The sequence below is a fragment of the Chionomys nivalis genome, chromosome 9 (genome assembly GCF_950005125.1).
Source record: "Chionomys nivalis chromosome 9, mChiNiv1.1, whole genome shotgun sequence".
NCBI lineage: Eukaryota > Metazoa > Chordata > Mammalia > Rodentia > Cricetidae > Chionomys > Chionomys nivalis.
Genome location: NC_080094.1, coordinates 48,372,512 through 48,393,705, shown reverse-complemented (window position 1 = coordinate 48,393,705; position 21,194 = coordinate 48,372,512). Strand labels below are relative to the sequence as shown.

Here is a 21,194-nt window from a genome sequence, read left to right as displayed (position 1 = left end):
CATGACAGAGAGAGCCTTAAGAATCAGGGTTGTTGAAAGGATGCACACTCATACCACAAGGACACTTGCTCAACTATGTTCATAGCAGCGTTATTCATAATAGCCAGAAACTGAAAACAATCTAGATGCCTCTCAACTGAGGAATGGATAAAGAAAATGTGGTATATTTACACAATGGAGTACTACACAGCGGGTGGGGGGGGGCAATGACATCTTGAAATTTTCATGCAAATGGATGGAACTAGAAAAAAAACATCCTGGGTGAGGCAACCCAGACCCAGAAATACAAACACGGTATGTATTCACTCATAAGTGGATATAAAGCAAAGGATAACCAGGCTACAATCCACTGCTTCAGAGACGATAGAAACAAGGAAGACCCTAAGAGGGACACATGGAAGGCCCAGGGAGGGGGAATTAGATGAGATCTCCTGGGTAAACTGGGAGAAAGGGGGGGGGACAGTATAGGGGAAGGGAGGGGAGATGAAAGGGAACAGGATGGTTGAGGGGGGAGAGGGATGGAGTGGGAGAGCAATGAAAGAGATGTTGATGGAGAGAGACACTATAGGTTAGGGAGAAAACTGGTGCTAGGGAAATTCCCAGGAACCCACAAAGATGACCCCAGCTAAGACTTCTAGCAATAGTGGAGAGGGCGCCTGAACTGGCCTTCCCCTGTAAGGCCAGATTAGTGAATACCCCAATTATCATCATGGAGCCTTCACCCAGCAACTGATCCAGCAACTGACAGAACCAAATGCAGAGATCCACATTCAAGCACCAGGCCAAGCTCCGGGAATCCAATTGAAGAGAGGGAGGAGGGAATATATGAGCAAGGGAGGTCAAGGTCTCAAGATCATGAGGGAGAAATCTACAGAGACGGCTGAACCAAACTTGTGGAAACTCAGAAACTCTGGACTGACAGCTATGGAGTCTCCAGGAGACAGAACTAGCCCCTGCAGATGTGGGAGACAGTGGTGAAACCTGGACTGTCTGTGAGGCTCCTGGCAGGAGGACCCCAATCTATCCCGGGTGCATAAACTAACTTATTGGAGCCCGTTCCCTATGGTAGAATGCCATGCTCAGCCTTAATGCAGGAGGAAGGAGCTTGGTTCTGCCCCAACTTAATGTGCCAGACTTTGTTGACTTCCCATGGGAGTCCTTACCCGTTGGGAGGAGTGGATAGGAGGTGAACTGAGCGGTAGTCAAGAGGGGGCGGGAAGAGGGGTGGGAGGCAGAACTGAGGATAAAATGTAAAATGAAATTAAAAAAATAAATTTAAGAAAATAAAGAAGAATCAGGTTGTTGAAACCTCTCCCTCCTGCATCACCCCTGGGCAGCCAAGGAGCCTCAGCAACTGTGAGAAAGGAGGCAGGCTCTCCCACCCCTTTACCCCAGCTGTCATGCCCATGGACCATCATGGTAGGAGCGGGGCTCCAGGCGACATGCAAATTACTAGAGATTTACGTTGATGTTTTTGAAATTCATATATAAATTCTAATTTTCTGGACTTAATCATTTCTAATGAGAAGCAGAAATCTCTTTTCAATAAATAAGTTAATTAACGCTCCTTGTGTGTTGATATATGAACTGTTCGAAGCAGGGAAAGAGCAAAGGAGTTGAGGAGGGGCAGATGAAACAGAAGGAACAGCAGAGAAAAGAAAGAAAAGCAAACAAGAGCGGCATGGAAGCAAATGGGAGCGATGCGGACAACAGTAAAACACGGGAAACAGGAGAAAACGTGGAGCCGTGCAAAGAGCACAGACGGTAGCCTGGGAAACGCAGACACCGCTCGGCTTGCATCTCCACAGCCCATCCTGCTTTAGAAAAGACATCATAGTTCGGTACACAAGTTGGGGAACTTTCTTCCTCAAATTTGAATTTTTATTTTAAAATAAATACAATTCTGAAGGATTCATCTAAAAAGAACTAAGTTTTAGCAGCTTGTTACGAAACTTTAGCCTAATGATTTTCTACCTATGTCTGAATGATTAATAGCTCAAGTCTCGAAAAATCTTTTTTTATTTTGAAAAGCATTGTGATTCCTTTATCTCCAAGTCTTAGGTGTTAAGTTCAAAATAAATCTACTCATTTAATTGTCTAGGTTATTTAAATTATCAGCTAACATTAGGGTGGGGAAATGAGGGTAGCTTTGTCTAAATGAAGGCTCTGTGACAGTTCCTTGAGGAACGAATGCATTTGCATCATGGCGACTCCTCCCCAGCACTGGAGGAATTGCCACAGAAGCCAGTCAGAGCAGAAACTGCTTTGGGAACCCCTCAGTGTGTCCCACAGAAATTTACACAGAGACTGTGTCCAACTGTAAGCCACTCTTGGACCAAAGTTTACCTAATCCTGACCCCAGAAAGGAAATATCTGGACTGAGGGGCAGATTCATCTTGATCCTGAGTAATATATCTAAGTTTCAATATGTTCCAGCAGAAGACAAGACAGCAAACACTCTTTGAGGCTGTGACTCTCCATCTTAGGGATAAAAGAATAATTTTAAATAAATCTAAAATGCCCTAATTGTAATCATGTATTTACAACGCACAAATAAAGATGCCTTTGGTACCTGGTGCTACTTTGCTTCAAAACTCTGTATAGAAAATGCTGCAATAATCAGGAACGTTTTTCTGGTAAACAAGGGTCAGCTCTCAGAACATGCGACCAAGGTACCACCGCCACCTGGTGGCCAAGTTCCTCAACCAGCTGTCACCCTCCTTCCCAGAGAGTGAGACACACTTAACCTACCCTTAAGCCTCCCTGTCTCAATGTTCCTACTCTGTCTCCTGGATACCAACCTTCCTGCATCTTCCTGAACCTTCTGTTGTTGCCAGTGCCTGTGCTATCTCTGGCCTTCCTCTCCTTGCTCGCTCCCTCTTCCCTTCCCCACTCCTAACAACTCCCTTAGAGGTGTTCTCAGTTATCATTAACGAGAGTGGTGGAGGGACGGGATTGACAGTGTCCCAAGGCAGTCTCTCCAGGACACTCAGCAAAAATCCTGAGAAGGAGAACATCTCCCAGCTTCCCCCAAATAACTCAACACAAGTCATCTCACTCAAGGTTTGCCCGTGTGTAGCTATTCCACACCTATGAGTAGTTTGGGAAGCAAGCAAAGCTTTTGTAGACAAAGCACTATCATCACCAGAGACAACTGGTGTTCCTCCATGATGCCTGGAGTTAGGGCCTGCAGGAAAGGGGGCGTGCTTGTCTGGGGAGTGATATTCACAGATCTCTAGAAAAGACCAATTTAGGGTCTACTCCAGTTGTCTCCTTCTCTTTTAACAAAAGAGTCAAGCAGAGAAGAATAGAGAGTTTTAAAAGATGTTATCTTTCTTGCTGATAACACAGTTAGAGTCTGTGCTTTGGGACTGTGGACCAAAGATCCTTGTTTGTTCTTTGCCAGAGGCAGAGATGAAGAGAGGCAAGGTATTGAGAGTGTGGGTTTGGTGCCATCCCTCCATCAGGAAAATAAGAGGATCGTAAGCATTCTTTCCCTAACATCTGCTGTGCCCAACGTGGAAACCACGGATCATATGTAGGCATTTGAATTTAGAACAATTGAATTCAAAATATATTCTTACGTTTGCCTCCCGGGACCCATTTCAAGGGAGGCACTGCAACAGTAAACAGAGACTTGACTCCCAGCCAGTTCCTTCAACCTTCTACCTCAACCCCACTACAGAGGATGCTCTTCTAGCAAGTGTCGCCTCCTCCTGCTATATTCCCAATCTTTACTGAGTGGAAAATAAGCCAGACATGTCATTTAAGTCACATGAAATGAAAGTAAATCAATTATGAATGAGAACCTGGCAGACTATCCCATGTTTGAGGGGGTCCAAGCCACAGGGTAGAGACTTTGAGGCCTCTGTTTTGACTGCCCTGACAACCTCTTGCTTATTTGTGTTTGGGTTCCCAGCTATTTTCCAAAACCTTAAGGTTGCCAGGTAAAAAGCCACCTGAAGTACGAACTCGTCCATAAATGGCTAATCCACCGGAAACTACTCTGCGCGTGCTCCTCTGCACTCTGTGCAGGCTTTGCACATGATCCTGGGCACTCCGCCGGGTTTGTGCATGCTCCTCTGCACTCTGCAGGCACAGACAGGTGCAAAGGTGGAAGGCTGATTCTGAGAGGGCGTGTCCAGCACTCTCAACCGGGTTGTTGTTCTTTTAAAGAGATTTTAGGGCCATATTTTTCCATCATAAAATATCACAACCTTAACAATATAGCTTGATTCAGAAAAATTGCACACAACTCAAAATTTTTCATAAGTGCTCTAAAGTATATTTGATATATTTTAATATATTATTTTATACTATGATAATTTTAATTTTTAGTTTCTGATCTGTACCATTTTATCACCTTAAATTTTACTTTAACTGTAATTATTTTTCTACATTTTAGTGAATGAATTTTTACTTAAGAAATTGCAAAAAGTGATTGCTTGCAAATATAAATTATGATGAATTTGATGTGCAAAATCCTCACTAACTCACCTTTTATCAATTCAGAATCATAACATGAATTTTATCTTTAGTGTCTTCTAAAATGTTGCCATTTAAGAACACTAATTTCAGCTGGACGGTGGTGGCGCACGCCTTTAATCCCAGCACTAGGGAGGCAGAGGCAGGCGGATCTCTGTGAGTTCGAGACCAGCCTGGTCTACAAGAGCTAGTTCCAGGACGGGAACCAAAAAAAAAAAGAACACTAATTGCAGTATTAAGAAATAGCATTCAAAGTATATGAAAACATACCATTTAGGGTACTTAGGAGCATTTTTTAAACTCTTATTTACATAAATAATTTACATATTGATTTAAATTGCTCTGTATTTGTATGTTTCCTTAAGACAGCAAACAGGGAGAGAATTACTCTATGGGATTCTCCGCATCATCCAAGTCACCTTGTCACTGAAAGAGTGTCTTTTAAAATATTTATAATTGAGAACTTATAATGCATAATGGTAATCCTTTCTTGGTGACTCTAGATTATTACAGATTTACTAAATTTGCAAATGCAAATACTTCAGTGTGTGTTATGCTGATCTGAGTTCGAGTCATGCAATCGTGAATACTCACAGCAACAAATTGGTTATTTTCTAATTTAATAATGTCTCCAACTTTAACGTTCATCCATTTTTCATTCTGCAACCTGAGAAAAGAACAGAAATATTTTGTTCAGCAATGCAGAAGACTAAAAAGTATAACCAAAGGTTATATCCATATGCCGTAATGGAGCAGAAGAACCAGACGAGCCTTTGCCAAAATGGGAAATTCCAGGGATGCATTCACAACCAATGAGCAATGTAGGTGTCACAGAGGTTAAATAATTTATCTGTGGATATCCGGCGTAGTAGTGACGTACCTAGACAAAGCTCAAAATGCCTAACTCTTGGCTGAGGGTCTGTGAAACCCAGCCATGATGCCAGCTTGATGCCGCCTCTGTGGTCTCTCAGAAAATCCAACTACTTGCATTCTTTTCAAGTTCTCAGCTAGCAAGTACAAAACCAGCACTACCATTATCTCAGAAGTCACTTAACGCGAGACAAGAATGAATGAGACGATAGCGCAAAAGAGAGCAGTCTAGGGCAATAGGTAAAATGCAAATAAAAGGAAAATTATATAGAGGACAAGAAAGACGGGTGGCAAAAGAATGCCTGAAAGACCGAATGAAAAAGCCTACCCAGTAGCCACAGTGCTGCTGCGGAAGGTGGCTTTAGTAGCATTCTACCAGCCTAAGACCAGCGGCTCAGAACAGGGGTCAACGAGCTGCAAACTCTCTTTGAAGCTTGTGTATGCCATGGAGTCCCGTGCCTACTCTTCAAGTTTACAAAGGGTTTGGGAGGACCAGTAAGTGTGTTTATTGGATCAAGCCTTGGGGGACAAGTGAGTCAGGGTTGCCCAAAGCCAGACAGGCCTGGAAGAAACCAACCACCTGTGGCTGGATACTGTGCCATTGCTCCTGCCTTCCAAAACAAACTTCTTGAAATGCAAAGCTGCTTGGCTTTCCAACTGATAGTCCTCATGCTGCTTCTAAGAAATCCCTTCCTAGAAGCAAAGACTGTTGGGACAGAATAGGTGTCCCTAGAAAGTCAGGTGAATTCTGTCGGGCAGCTTTTAGAACTGGCCCAACGGACCTGCTTTAGAGACTGGAGAATAGATTTAAATATTTATCCGACTGTGAAATGCGCCTCCCACTATCAACCCTGCTGGGTCATTTGGCTCAAGAGCTCAAAGGATTGTTCTTTAATATGGATCCAAGTACATGTTGCTCTGGAAATTTCTCAGCTGTAGCATTTTTTTTTCTTTTGTCTCTAGCCAAAATTAAAACACTTTTTTTTTCAGTGCCATGCTCGGCCATAGTCTTTAGCCCGGTGACTCTGAGAACGGAGGAAGGCTTGTGAACCCACTTGTCTTTCTCTAAGGTGCCGAGTATTGCTGTTTATTTCTCCTGGGGACTCCCCCCTTTCTCAGGGGACTGTCTACTGGACAGACAGCATGCTGGAGTAGAGAAGGACACCTTGCATAGCTTATGACAACTGCATCGCTTCTGAAATGCTCCGCAGTCTCTATGGAAAGTGTCTGTTTTCGGGAAAAGGACTATGTTAATTTCATTTCTAAATTCTACACCTCCCACTTCCACCTTCTACCCTCACTTGAGTTTCAGACACAACCAATTATTTTACACACAAGCACACACTTTGTGACACTTGGGATGTTGGACCCTGAACGTTATTGCTATGAGTCTGGAATTTGAATGTAAATCGTCTTACGTTTAAAGTTTCACGTAGCAACACTATGAATGGTTATGTCAACTAGTCCTCATGACAGCCCTTGAGCTGGCTCCTGTTTCAACTTGAATTTGACAAGACCCTGGGATTCAGAGAAGTTGGGATCTTTGCTCTATTTGGAGAATCTATTTAAAATTCAGGCGCCCACATACTTTGACGTAGGCATCCCACTTTAAAGAGCCGATGATCTGAGAAGGTAAACATGGGCATACAAAGATAAGCAGGGCAGCATTATTTACAGAGCTCAGCAGAAACTACTAATATTCCATGGTAGAATTATTTAATCATATATCATACATGTTCAGCAGAATTAAGAGCTATCAACATGCATATTCAGCAGAATGGTGTAACCAAGAGACTCTAGGTCTAAACGTGCTGACGTGAAATGGGTCTAAGTTCCATTGTTATTTAAAAGAGAACTGTTCAGAAGCCTGCTTGTGCATGGCGAGATCCATGTGTTGAGACAGGGGTGATCTTATACAAGTTTTTTTAACATTTTCTTTTATTTTTTGAGATTGTAATATAATTGCACCATTTCCCCTTCCTTTTCTTCTTCTCCAATCCTCACATACACCTCCTTCCTCACTCTCTTTAAAATTCATCATCTTTTTCTCATTAATTGTCACTACATGCATATATGTACATGTATGTGTATATATGTATATATGTGCCTAAATACGATATGCTCAGTCTGTATGTTACTTGTATGTATGTTTTCAGAACATTGGTTTGGATCACAATTAGTGTACTCTTCCCTAGGGAAGACCCTTCCTCCCAGTCTCAGCATTCCTTAGCCTAGTTTTTCATGGGGACTTGAAGCTCGTGAGCAGTCTTATGTCATTGTTAGTGTGGCCTTTGGTGTCATCCTTGTGCAGCTCCTGCTTAGGGAGTCATGTTGGTGAGACTTCACAGCTCTAACTTCTGGCGCTCTTAGAAGACGCAACCTCACAGCAAATTCCCTGGTCTTCCAGCTCTTACAATCTTCCCCTGCCCTTCTTCAGTGTTCCCTGATCCTTAGATGGAATTGTCATATTGCAGATATTACATTGGCCCCGGGCTCCACAACTGTATACTTAAATTAGTTGTGGTTTTCTGTAACAGTGTCCATTTGCTGCACAGTTCAGTTTCCTTGATGAGGGGTGAAAACTACACTTACTTGTAGGAATAAAGACAAATATTCAGAGTGTAGTTGGGGGTTGTGATGGTTTAGTAAAAGCAGTGGTTGTAGGTTCTCCTCTAAGATTCCTGACTTCATTAGCACAGGGTGGTTGGCCAGGTTTCCAGTCCCAGGCAAGATTTCCCTCTTGCTGAGTGAGCCTTAAGTCCAATTAGATACCTGTTGGTTACTGCCAAGGTATGTATGTCATTCCTGCACCCTTAGGGCTACCTGCCATGCGATCATTGTTTACATATATATTTTAACATGCTGTTCTGGTTTGATTCTGTTGCTATGAGAAGGGTATTGGATCCCCTCGAACTGGAGTTTCAGATGGTTGTGAGCCACCATGTATGTGCGGGAAATTCAACTTGGGTCCTCTAGAAAAGAAGTCAGTCCTCTTAACCTCTTGGCCATCTCTCCAGCCCCATGAAAGCTTTCTTTGCATGTGAGTGGCAAGGCTTCAACTAGAACCCAGCTTTAGCTATGAAATACATACCATTAATAAATCTACATTTATTGCTCATCTTACTTTACTTTCTGTATTAAGTATATCGGACCTGCTTAAAAATGTAGAAATGGGGCATGCCAGCAGTAATGATAAAAAAAAAAATCACCTTTCAGTGGTTTGATATAGTTTGCTCTACTCTGAGAACCAAATGTTTCTGGATGCAACATCCCTAATTTCTTAACACAAAATCTAACTAAAAGTAACCCCAGGAGATTATGAACCTTGTTCCTTATTAGATCTGCAGTCATATTTAGTGCTAAACAGTTTCTAAAAAAAATGTTTTAATTCACTTTAAAATAAATTGTGATGTTTATCTTCTTGAGTTCCTCAGAAACAGACTAACGGAGGGTAAAATTCTTGAGTAGCTGACCACCCACCAACATGTGATGTCATCTTTCATTAATGAATTCAAGACCACCCTAATATGGCCAGAATCATCACTGGAAGCTATACACAATGCTTAATGTCAGGGCTATAAGGGCCATTAGGTATAAACTATATATATATCCAATAATCTAGAAAATAGTGGAAAATATAAATCTGGTTCTTAAATAGATACAGATAAATCATCATTGTCCTCTAAGACTTGAACACATGGATACTCTTCCAACCCCAATGAAGAGCACCTGCACTTTAGAAAATGACCTCACTATTAGAGTGTCGGCCATGCATTTGTCATCAGTAGTCGAGTGAGAAAATTGATAGAGCTGAGGGATCGTCTAATAAAGGATGTATTAACTTTCAGTCCTCAGGATATTCCAAGCTTTCCCCCATGTACAGTGAGCTCATCAGAAAACTATATGCCTGGACTCTATTATGCTGATCCCTCTAGACTTGTCTTCTCAGAACCATGACTTCAATCAGGATTTACTGGGGGTCATAAGTGAAATATCTCTCTCGCTGAGGCTTCAGCCATTACATCATCCGCATTTCTCTCAGCACCAGGATAAATCACACTGGTCATGAGCACCAGATAATACATCTGTCCATCGGGCCATCCGTTTTGTATCCTCGGCACCTCTGTTATGAGGAGAAACAGCATTTAAGTTCATGTTCCCAATGTATAGACAAGTCATAGCGGATCGTTTAAACAAAAACTAGAAAATTTCGCTAAAGGACTCTGTCTTCTGCAGATAACAGATAATCTTGATACCTGACAATACAAAATCCTGTTTAGAGAGGATTAGAGGCTGGAGTTAAATTTTTTTTTTATTTTGTACTCCAAGGATAAAATACTGGCTTCCTACTTATGACAGAAACCATGTAAAATGCTAAAAAGAGTACATGTTGTAGGACCACAAAGCATACACCTTACCACTAATCAACCATGGGACTTTGCTCGAGAATTCGACTGAAACTGGAGTTTACATCCATGACATGTGAACTGGCACCTGACAGCCTTTCACAGTATCTGTTAGACTGCATAAACCCAGCTGCTGCTTAAACAGTCATCTTCCATGTCATTTGTGACCCTCAAATGAGACAAATTCTTAAAAGTATTTCTAAACTGTAAAGTAATGCATGCATCTAAAGTGCTGCGGCTATTTTTATTATTATTAGGCACTTCTAAGGATAGCAAGTTGATTTTTATTGTGAGCCCTTGAAGGAGCCATCTGGGCTCACTGTTGGTGCCGTGGTAACTGCTTGTGTTTTCTCCCATCAGGAATTTGTCCCCACCAGTCCAATCAGAAACTCTCTGGTGACAGCTGGGATTCTACGGCCATAACTAAATAAATAATACTTTATTTTATTCATCGTGGACGACGGCCCTTCTTTCCCTGCTCTCTCTGCTTTATATCCAGAACAATAGATTCAAGTGACTTTGTTTTACCTGCTAGTCATTCTGCTGTGGTTTAGAAACACCCACCAAAGATCCATTTGTTAAAGGGCTGGTCACAGCCTGCGATGCTACTGACAGGCAAGGAAACTTTTAATACATAGGGCCTAACAAAAGTAAGGTAGGCCACTGAGGGAGAATCTTGAGGAGGCAATTAGGATCCAGACCCATACCCCAGTTTTGTTTCCTGGCAAAGAAGAAGGGAGTGATCTCCTCCTGCACACACTTCTGTCTTAGTGTTCTAAGCCTCACTGCAGGTCCAGAAACAACAGAGTCAGCGGACTATGGGCTAAAAGGCCTTGCTGCCTTTTTCTTCACTCTCTCACGTGTTTCATCCTCTAGAAGAGGTAGGGCCTGGAAAGGGGCTCCAGGTAGAAGCACTTGACACAAATTATGAGGACTGAGTGTGAATATCAATGCACACATAGCAAGCTGTATGCCCTACAAACATCTGTAACTACAGCACCGAGGGATCCAACATCCTCTTCTGGCCCCCATATGTGCGCACACAAACACACACATATGTGTATACTCACACCAGCACACACACGTGCATACATAATTAAATCATGAAAAAACCCAAAATGTGAGGATGAACACAAATATCAAGAAGTTGTTGACAGCTATCAGGAGGTAATGTGTGTGTGTGTGTGTATGTATGTGTGTGTGTATATATATGTATATATATATATATAAATTCATTGTACTGTTCTATTTGTGTGCCTGTGTGTTTGAAAATCTGACAAAAATTTATGATGATGAAGACAGACAGATAGATAGATGATTGATTGTTTGATTGGTAGATTGATTGATTAACTGGTAGGTAAATTACATACACGTAAATTATATATACATAAATAAGTAGATGATTGATAGATTTGACTGATAGATTTTTAAAGATATATAGATAGATGATAAATAGGCAATAGATAGTGATAGATCAATGATAGATGATAGATAGATAATCCTGCTCATGCTTACAGCCTTCACTAATGCAAGCAAAGTTTATGACATTGCCATCTTACCTGGATATAACTTGTCTTTCTCTGCTATCCAGAATCTATGCAGCAACCAGAGAAATGTCCGTGTTATCCCTACAGTTCCCCTGTCCAAGGCCTCCGTGGCCTCTCATGACACGTAACCTAAAACTGAAGTTAGCATTCTTCACAATTACCAATAAGAAATGTATCTTGACTGAGCACGGTTGCTCATGCCTGTAATCCCACCACCTGGAATTCTGAAGCAGGAGGCTAACCACAAGTTTGAGTCTATCCTAGGCTGCACAGTGAGTTCAAGAACAGCCTAGGCTATAGAACGAGACCCTGTGTAAAACATAAAAATAGTAGCTGGCCTTTGTTAGCCCCTCAGAACTCTCCTTTATCCAGTATCCCAGCATTGATGGGGACCTTATTACTATCCAGCTCATTTCCAATCTTGGGCTTTTACACTTCTTATGACTTTTACCCATGATCTTGCCATAACTATCTCCCCTGAAACAAAATCTTACCTCTGTCAAGAGGCCAATCATATCCACCCCCACTAACTCCCTGCCTCCAGCCACTACCCTGGGCATCCAACCCCAATAACTAACCCCTTGAGTCCATTTGGTGCTGACCACATGTGTATTGGGGTGGAGCCATTCACTCGGACATGGGGAACCTGAAATCACATTGTTTATTCACGTGACTGTCTTTCTCATTGGAAAGCAGGCTAAGGCTGTCTGGCTACTTGCTTCTGTATCCTCGACATGTAGGAGTGCACCTGCCATGCTGTGAGTTTGGGAGATATTTGCTGAGCAGAGTAACGATGCATGTACAGTCACTCACACGTGTGTGCGCATTTACACAGTTAGCTCCGGAACAAATGTAAGAACCACTTTCATATGACAGTCCTTACCGGTGACCTAAGACAGTGTAAGAGAGATAACACAGAGAAAAGCAAGAAGCGAGGGGCGCTGTGGATGGCTACAACATAAAACACACCAGGCTGGAGAAGAACAGCATTGTTCATTGCTTTTATAAAGAACAGGCTTCAGATTTTCACTTCACATGTGCAAAGAGTCAAGCTGCAACCCTACTAGATCATGTCCTTCATTCTTCTGTCTACAGATTCTCCAGAATAACCTGTGCTTTGAATGCACCCTGCTAGCTGAAAAGGTGTGTTCTCCAAATTCCACATACAAGGAACACCTTACTATCAGCCAGTCTTGAACTAAGCAAGGGGTTGTGATATCAATCAGTTCTTAAGAGGCTGACAAGGAAGAGCGCTGAAGAGGACTGAGTTCTAGACTGAAGTGCTGTGCACTACGGTAGCATTCACGATTGCCATGGCAGCACAGAAGTTGATGGGAAGAGCTAGAAGGAAAGAATGCATTAGAGTTCTGAGAAGGCCAATGTTCTGGTGTGGCTGGAGGGGGTGTTAGAAAGACAAGACTAGCCAGAGGCCACTCTGGCAGGACTAGATGGGGAAGCTTTAAAATAAGAATGTATTTGATCTGCTCTATTTTGTGAGAAGGAAATGGGGAGGAATGTGGATGATCCAGCAATGCCCAATCCAGCTTGGAGAAGTGCCACTCAAGCCAACGGAAACCTTTAGATAACACCCTAGAATACAATATTGATTTCTACAGGAGGAATGTTTTTAGAAGACAATAATTAAAATATATTCCCTCACAGAACACAAAGAAATGAGGGTCAATGTTAAATAATGAGTATAAATAGGCAAGTCACAGAAAAAAAGAAGAAATGAATAAAAAAAAACAGATAAATATGTTGGGAAACTAGAAATCAGGTGTGCAAGACCAATCTCCACACTTAACAGATTGACCCAGACTTTTAAAAGCTAATGCTTAAAGTCATGGTGATGCTGTTGGGAAACTGCATCCATTCGTTCAGATAAGAGGATAAACATCAGATAGCAAGATGGCATAAATGTCCTGGAAATGATCTCAACAACAGGGGATGCAAGAAGGGATACACTGCAGGTACAGAGAGAGAGGATGAAGAAAGAAAATGAAGAAGCAACAGTTAGTCCCCAACACAGTAGGAACGGGCATCCCCTGCCAGGCTGGCTGCAGGAAGAGTGGCGATCCCTTAGCTGCATGAATTAATGCCCAAGGGAAAATAAGTCTTTCGAAATTCCCTTCTGTAATGAAGGGTCAAATGTAAAAGCAGTAAGGCCAACCAAGAAAATCAGATGTTTGCTGAGTTCTCCATCTGAACAAAAAGTAGCACAGACCCTGGTGCCCGCAGCATATGGAGGAGGGGACATGTCCCTTTCCCCATTTTTAATTGGTCTTGTTCCTATATGTTTAAGTATATATTATACTACTTGTTTGTTAAAATTTCAGCAGGAAGTGTTACATGGAAGAAAGCAAATTTCCCTCCAAAATCAGGCACCTAGCAATTTAAGTGCTGGCACCTAGATTCCAGACGGTAGTTCTACTGAGCCAGTGTTTGTAGAGCCGACACCCCTCCATGACGCTGATAGAGACAGTGAACAGACTGCAATCAGGGCCAGTAATTTCCAACAGACACTTAATAACTAAGTCTAGAAAGGGGGGACAGTTCTTTCCTTTTGGCAGAAAACAATATTTTTTATATTCTAAAACTATTTACAGTTCATATGGTTTCCAGGCCCCCTCTCCAGAAGCAAGGGCCTCATCCCCCGCCTGTCTCAGTGCTGCACATGTGAATCCTCAGGCAGCCGGCCAGAAGAGCATTTGATTTGAAATGAAGCCTTAAATTTAGTAGTGTGAAGGGGAAGTCAATCTGAACACACATGCCTGGAAGGGACAAGGACGCCAGATGGGACCAGGGGTGAATACGAACTGTCAGCCCTACAGTTTAGGAAGCCTTGCTAGGGGAGCAAGGTCTGTAGTACAGGCACCATGGGCCGTCTCTGCCCTCCATGCCGGTGACTAGAGCCAAGCCAGGCTGGTAGTTTTAGCTGTCTGCCATGCTGTCCTGTTTTTCCTCCATTGCTTAGAGTCCATTTCGTTCCTCCAGTAACAGTAAGTTTTCCCCATCCATGGCTCTCCCCGGGTTTCCTTATTTTAATAACTGGTCAGTCGCACCTGCCAGTCATTTTCTCAGCCAGGACATTTCCAAGCTTCTCCTGTGTTTAGATCTAATCTAGAAGTCACTAGCCTGCTATAGGCATTCTCTGGGCTATAGTAACAAATCACCCTGAATATGTAGCCTAAAAGAGAAGAATGTTATTCTATGCCAGAAACTTGAAATCCGAAAGCAAGGTGTCAGCAAAACCAGAATCCCTCAAGAGGATGGAGGGTCTGCTTTTCCTGATAGCTTCTGGTGGCCCCTGAGTTCCTTTCTTTGGGGATAGATAGCTTGAATACCTGCCTTCATGTGCACATTGTGCTCCTCTCTCTATCCCAAGACACTTGTGGTTGAGTCTAAGACATAACCTGACCCAGCATCACCTTATCTCAACAACTTAATTATACCACAAAAGCCAATTTTATTCCAAATAAGGCCACACCCATGGGTTCTGATGGTGGGAGGCAGGTAGGCTACAAGGGCAGTAGAATATAGAATAATCGCAATTGTATATGAAAAGAACATTGCACAGTGGAATAGAACAGAAACAGCAAAGACAAAGGAAACAGAAAAGTGCAACAGATGCATGAAATATGAATCACATGAGTCTGGGAAGCAAGACCAAGAAAACATCTATATTTTATTTATACTCTTCATTTTCTACAGTTTCTATCTGTAAGTAGACTGGCCATATGTTAATTTAAAATTCATGGAGAAAATGAGCCCATTAAGAGTATCTCGGGGAACTGAAGGCAGAATGATCCAAAAATAGACAGTTTTAGTGAGGAAATGCTGGTGGGGGGGGAAGTAGTCAATCTAATACTATCATGATATTGCTTTGCTGTACACAGCCTTGAGTTCAGACTGAACAAAAGTATATTTCTAAAGTTAATATTATTACATCCCTAAGGTCTTTGGAGTTTAGGTTTTCAAAGGGGATTCGGAACCTCAATCAATCACTTTTTGTAAAGAAGAAAATGAGCCAAATTTCAAAGCTTACAAGGGGTCTGCTGCTTGTTTAACTCCCATCGTCGCCCATAATAAGGGACCTCGTTACGACAGCAATGGGGTCCAGTTGGAGCCAAGAAAGACTCAAGCCATACTTAGTGACAAAGCGGGATCACACATGAGCCCCAGATGCTGAGAAAAGACAATGGGCCAGCCACACTGAACCCCAACACGGAAGGGGGAAGAGAGTAAAAGACCAGAAGACATTTCTGAGGTGGGGGAAAGTTGGAATCTCATATTGTTTGCTGAGGGGTATGGGATATGAACCTCCTCTACAAAAGCTGGGTCAACTCCTCCGCCCTCTCTGAGGCTATTGTGTGAGTGGCTCTTTGAGGGGCTTTAACAATTCTCTGTGCTATAAAAACCTGAGAAGAAAATAGGGCTGCTACTGAAGACTCCGTGTGCAGAGCTTTGAAGGGGCGACGGCTCCTTGTTATAGCAAGATGTCCTCATCTGGGAAAACAGTTGCCCTTTGGAAATTCAACCCTTAAAAATCCCATCTATGCAGCACAGTCATTGGATATGATGGAAAACTGGTATAATAACTCTAACAACTTTGTGGCTTGCACACAGGAGTCAGCCCTTTGGCAAGCAGCGCCTTCTGTCCTCAAAGCTGAAAAACAGAAACTGCCCAAGAAATGAACAAGACAAGACTTTTTAAAAATGCAAGTGATTTTTTGAAGGTGAAACTTATTTTGAAATACTTTTATTATGAATTAGCAAGAAGAGGTCAAGATAAATTTTATATTTGTATTTTCACTGCATCCAAACAGCACTTCAAACTCTTCCCGTGACTTTACTTTCAAATTCATTGTTAAGTTCATGAAAATATGTCTCGTTGACATTGTTTTTGTAAAACAAAATGATTCTTCTCACGTTTTCCTTACAAATCTTCAAGCTCTTTATACAGGTTATATGATCACAATGGTATGATCATAATGTGGTTGTATGTAATCAGAATGGTGTGACTATAATGTAATCATATGCGATAAGAATGGTCTGATCATAATATGATCATATGTTATCACAATGGTATGACTATAAAGTGATCACAATGGTATGACCATAATATAAACATATGTGATTACGATGGTGTGACTATAATGTGATCATATGTGATCACAATGGTATGACCATAATATGAACATATGTGATCACAATGGTATGACCATAATGTGATCACATGTGATCCCAATGGTGTGACCATATACAAGCAATTTAGGTAGCTGGAGGTAAAAAGTACTTAGACTGTCTTCTCCCTTGTATGAACTGAAAGTCTCCATTACAATCAAAGTAAGTTGATGTAACTCAGTGGAGGGTGTATCAATTCTTCCATGGGATCAAGAGTCCCAGTCTTCCATTTAGAAGTCACACAGAGACATACTCAATGTGTATTATCAGCAGACATGCTAAATCCATGATGTCTGAGTTTGTTGTTACTGCAGGTCCTCAATCAGAAAGTGTAAGAGCCTATCAGGAAGCAGTATAGAAGTGGAGGAAAGAAGGAATGTCAGAGCCAGGGGATAGGGGAGATGTGCAGCAAAAAGATGTCTTCCGGAGGTGACACAACCATTGCACTCATGAGCTGTCTTCATCTGCACAAGACTTGCACAAAATTGGGCCCCAAAATGTTACCATAGATGGGGTGGATGGTTTTACTGCTGAATTCTACAAATCTTTTAAGGAAGATTTAATACTAACACTTCTCAGACTTTTACATAGAATAGGAAAGGAACACTACCAGACTCGTCCTAAGATGTCATTACAGCTCGTGAAAGGAACATTACCAAGCTCATCCTATGACACTGTCATTTGTGAGGGAAAATACCAAACTCGCCCTAGGACGCCATTGTAACTCAGAGAGGGAACACTGCCAAACTCATCCTAGGACGCCATTATTCCTCTGATGCCAAAACCACACAAAAAGAAAACCATAAACCAATCTCCCTGATAGACATGGTCTTCAACAACGTGCTTTCCAGCTGAACTCAAAGTCACATTAAGAAGATTGTTTTCAATAAATAAGATTATTTCACCCCAAAGATACAAGATAGGTTCAATACAGCACATCAATAAACACAGTAAACCACATTTAATTCCTGCACTTGGGAGGCAGAAGCAGGCAGATCTTTGTGAGTGCAAGGACAGCCTGGTCTGAAGAGGGAGGTCTAGAACAGCAAGGGCTACACAGAGAAAGCCTGTCTCAAAAACCAGAAGGGGAAAAAAAAAGCTACATATGACAAACCTATAACTGGCATTATAGCAATTCCCAGCACTCAGGGAGGCAGAGGCAGGAGGATCTCTGTGAGTTCGAGGTCAGCCTGGTCTACAGAATGAGTTCCAGGACAGCCAGATATACACAGAGACCCCTGTCTCAAAAATAAACAAATAAACACATAAAAGATAGGAAAAGTGGAATTTTAAAGATATGAAAAGTGGTCCATACAAAAATAAGTAATATAAAAAGAAATATTGGGAACTTAAAGATTTCCCTCTTTAGCCATTATGGGGCTAGCAAGAAACCTAGCACCAGGGAAATTCTCAGGAACCCACAAGGATGACCCCAGCTAAGATCCTAGGCAATGGTGGAGAAGGTGTCTGAACTGCCTTCCCCTGTAATCAGATTGATGACTACCTTAATTGTCACCATGGAACCTTCATCCAGCACTGATAGAAGTGGATGCAGACATCCAGAGTGAAGCAGTGGGCTGAGCTCCAGAGAGGAAGGAGCAATAATATGAGCAAAGGGGTCAAGACCATGATGGGGATGCCCACAGAAACAGCTGACCTGAGCTTGTGGAAGCTCACTGCCTCTGGACTGACAGTGGGGAAACCTGCATAGGACCAAACTAGGCCCTCTGAATGTGGGTGAAAGTTGTGTGGCTTAGGGAGTCAGTGGGGCGACTGGCAATGGGACCAGGGTTTATTCCTAGTGCTTGAACTGGCTTTTGGAGTCCATTTTCTTTGGAGGGATACCTTGCTCAGCCTAGATATAATGGGAAGGGCCTTGGTCCTGCCTCAAAGTGATGTGCCAAACTTTGTTAACTCCCCACGGGAAGCCTTACCCTCTCTGAGGAGTGGGTGGGGGTGGGGGAGTGGGGAGAGGGAAGAGAGGGAACTGGGATTGGTATGTAAAATGAGAAAAGACTGGTTAAATAAATAAATAAATAAATAAATAAATAAATAAAATCTATCTCAATTTTCTGGAGTTTTCACTGTTGTTTGGGTATATATTCATGTTTGAAATAACTACTGATGTCAATACTGTTTCTATAGATGGTATTTATTAATACATGAAATTAAATACGAGGAAAATTCATGTTACTGTAGATAATGTGTCCTATATTCATATGTGGGAGGAGTATAAAATCCTGTCAGCTCTATTTACTTGGTACTACAATATCAAAGATATGTTTGTTTCCATAAAATAAACTCCCAAAAAATTAATTTCTAATAAATTATAGAAGGACATGAATACACACTATTGAACTAGAAAGCCACCAGTCACTGAGACCCATTGGGAGCCCCCAGAGCTCTTACTAAAAGCCCACAGAACGAGTTTCTTACTTGCTGTTGATGAGCACTTCCGACTGCCGGTTATTCACTTGATTATCACTCCGGTGACGAAACTGGAAAATCAGAATTCAGGCAAGAACATCTTTGTCAATCCTAACAGCAACACTGGGCGCATTCTCAGTTCATCTGTTCGGACAGTGTGGCTATCCGTCTTATGTGAGCACAGCTTGCACTTGCTTTGAGCAGAGTGTGTGGACAGCTAATCAACACTCATCTCCCTACTTCTCTCTTCCTGGCAGATGCATCACCATGGAAATCCTGTGTGTGTGTGTGTGTGTGTGTGTGTGCACATACTGTGTGCTAGACCCACAACTCTTAATCCTTATACATTTCTAGTTGCCTCTAAGAAGGCAGCAATGTCATTTACCTCACAGTCCAGAGACTACCTTACACAGGTTTTGAGAACTTCAACCCGGAACCAGCTCCTGTTTCTCTCACATGTGCACAAAGTCACCTCAGCATATTAGTGCATGCCGCAGATGAACAGGAGTGCTTTCAGGGACTTGAAGCCTGAATTTCATAAAGTTTAATAGGAGTGAGAGATTTTCCTTTTGTATTTCAAAATGAAGTGTGTGTGTGTGTGTGTGTGTGTGTGTACATACACGTGTACACACATGCACCACTTTCTACTACCATCAGAGCTCTTTTTCAACCTCAGATGCTATAGTTTCACTGTGTAATTGAAATATGCTCGGCACTTTATCAGGAGACAGAAACATAGCACCTTAAGACAAGTGCGCTATTCATATGTGTGTGGGCAGTTTTAAGTGGCTCATACCAAATTGTGGGTTTGTTTAAATTTCTACATGCAACAACTGTGGGAGAACATCCCATAAATCAACTTGGTAATTATAAATCTTTCCCTCTGCCTCATGCTTGACTACCCTTCAGCAGCACTGGCTGGGTTCCCACTTCCGGTTTGACACTGAGACATCAAGCTTCCTCAGGAGCAAATACCCACATAGTCGTCGGTAGCATCCTTGACAGCTGTCATGGAGATCACCAGGACCAGAGGCACGATGGTGGTGAACCAGGTCAGGGAAGAGATTTCTGGAATGAGCTGAAACAAGCATTTCCAGACATTTAAGACGTTTTAAATTGGGAAATACATCTCCCGACCTTTGTCAACACATTATATAACACTTACAGAAATAAATTGGCTTATGTTCAGCTATTTGTACAAAAGTAACCTCGCTAAAACAATTCAATTACATGCATTCAACTGCAAAACATACAGAGAAATGCTTTCCTGCCAATTTTCAGATTATCTGTGGTGTAGGAAGCCCTTCTGCATTTGTGTTGCTTTCATTGTTTATTAAAGAAACTGCCTTGGCCTAGTTGATAGGGTAGAACTCAGGTAGGTGGGGAAGACAGAACAGAATTATGGGAGGAAGAAAGCAGAGACAGGCAGATTGCCATGATTCTCCTGCCCAAGAGGGACGCTGGTTAGACTCATGCGGGTCAGCCATAGTCAAGTGGCGATACACATTAATGGGGATGGGTTAAACTAATATGTGAGAGTTAGCCAATAAGAGGCTGGAAATAATGGGCTTGGCAGTGTTTTAAATGATACAATTTCTGTGTGATTATTTCAGATGTAAGCTATCAGGGCAGCCGGGACAAACAAAGGGCCCCCGCACTCTCAATACAACAATCTGACAAAAATTAAAAATAAATAAAAACTTGAAGCTAAGTGAGAAGCCGGCTCCTGAGTTCCTTCACAGACACACATCTGTTGCTAGTCTGTTGCACATCGCAGATCCCTCAGCTTCTCTTCTCAGTTTTTAATAAGTTACCGTCTCCTCTTAATAACACTTGCCAGAGTGCCTTTTTTCCTCACCCTTGCAAAGGTTAGGCAGGTGTTTCCATCTTAATAATTGAATACTCGGAAAACTCAGTTACTTTCCATGCTAGAACGTTTTGTACAAAGCCATGGGTTACAAATCCACAGAACTAACAGTCCCCTGACTGTGCACACCAGAATACACTGTGAATGGTGACCCAGTGTCAGACGAAACAGAGCCGATATCACGTCCTTATTTTTCTAACCCAATTCTATAGCTCGAGCATCTAAGGCATTGAAAACTCTAGCAAGAACACACACTGCTAAAATATGCACCCAGATCCCTTTGACCCCCACACTATCCCTCTGTGCCTATATCTCTAGCAGTACCTCCTACGACAAACGCGGTAACAAGCAAGTGATCCTCTTAGACAAGTGTTTTTTTGTTTTTTCAAATCAAATCACATTCACTTG

At 42.1% G+C, this 21,194-nt stretch overlaps 1 protein-coding gene across 4 annotated transcripts in view; it reads right to left on the bottom strand.

Moving 5' to 3' along the window:
* Positions 1 to 21,194, bottom strand: part of Atp8b4 (ATPase phospholipid transporting 8B4 (putative)) — a 162,453-nt gene that overhangs the window by 106,991 nt on the left and 34,268 nt on the right. For all 4 annotated transcript variants that reach the window (XM_057780833.1, XM_057780835.1, XM_057780836.1 and 1 more), the window contains 3 exons: positions 19,899 to 19,997; positions 18,929 to 18,990; positions 5,080 to 5,152 (listed from right to left, as the gene is read on the bottom strand). In XM_057780833.1, coding sequence (XP_057636816.1) covers positions 5,080 to 5,152; positions 18,929 to 18,990; positions 19,899 to 19,997 — 234 coding nt within the window. The remainder of the gene's footprint in view (positions 1 to 5,079; positions 5,153 to 18,928; positions 18,991 to 19,898; positions 19,998 to 21,194) is intronic.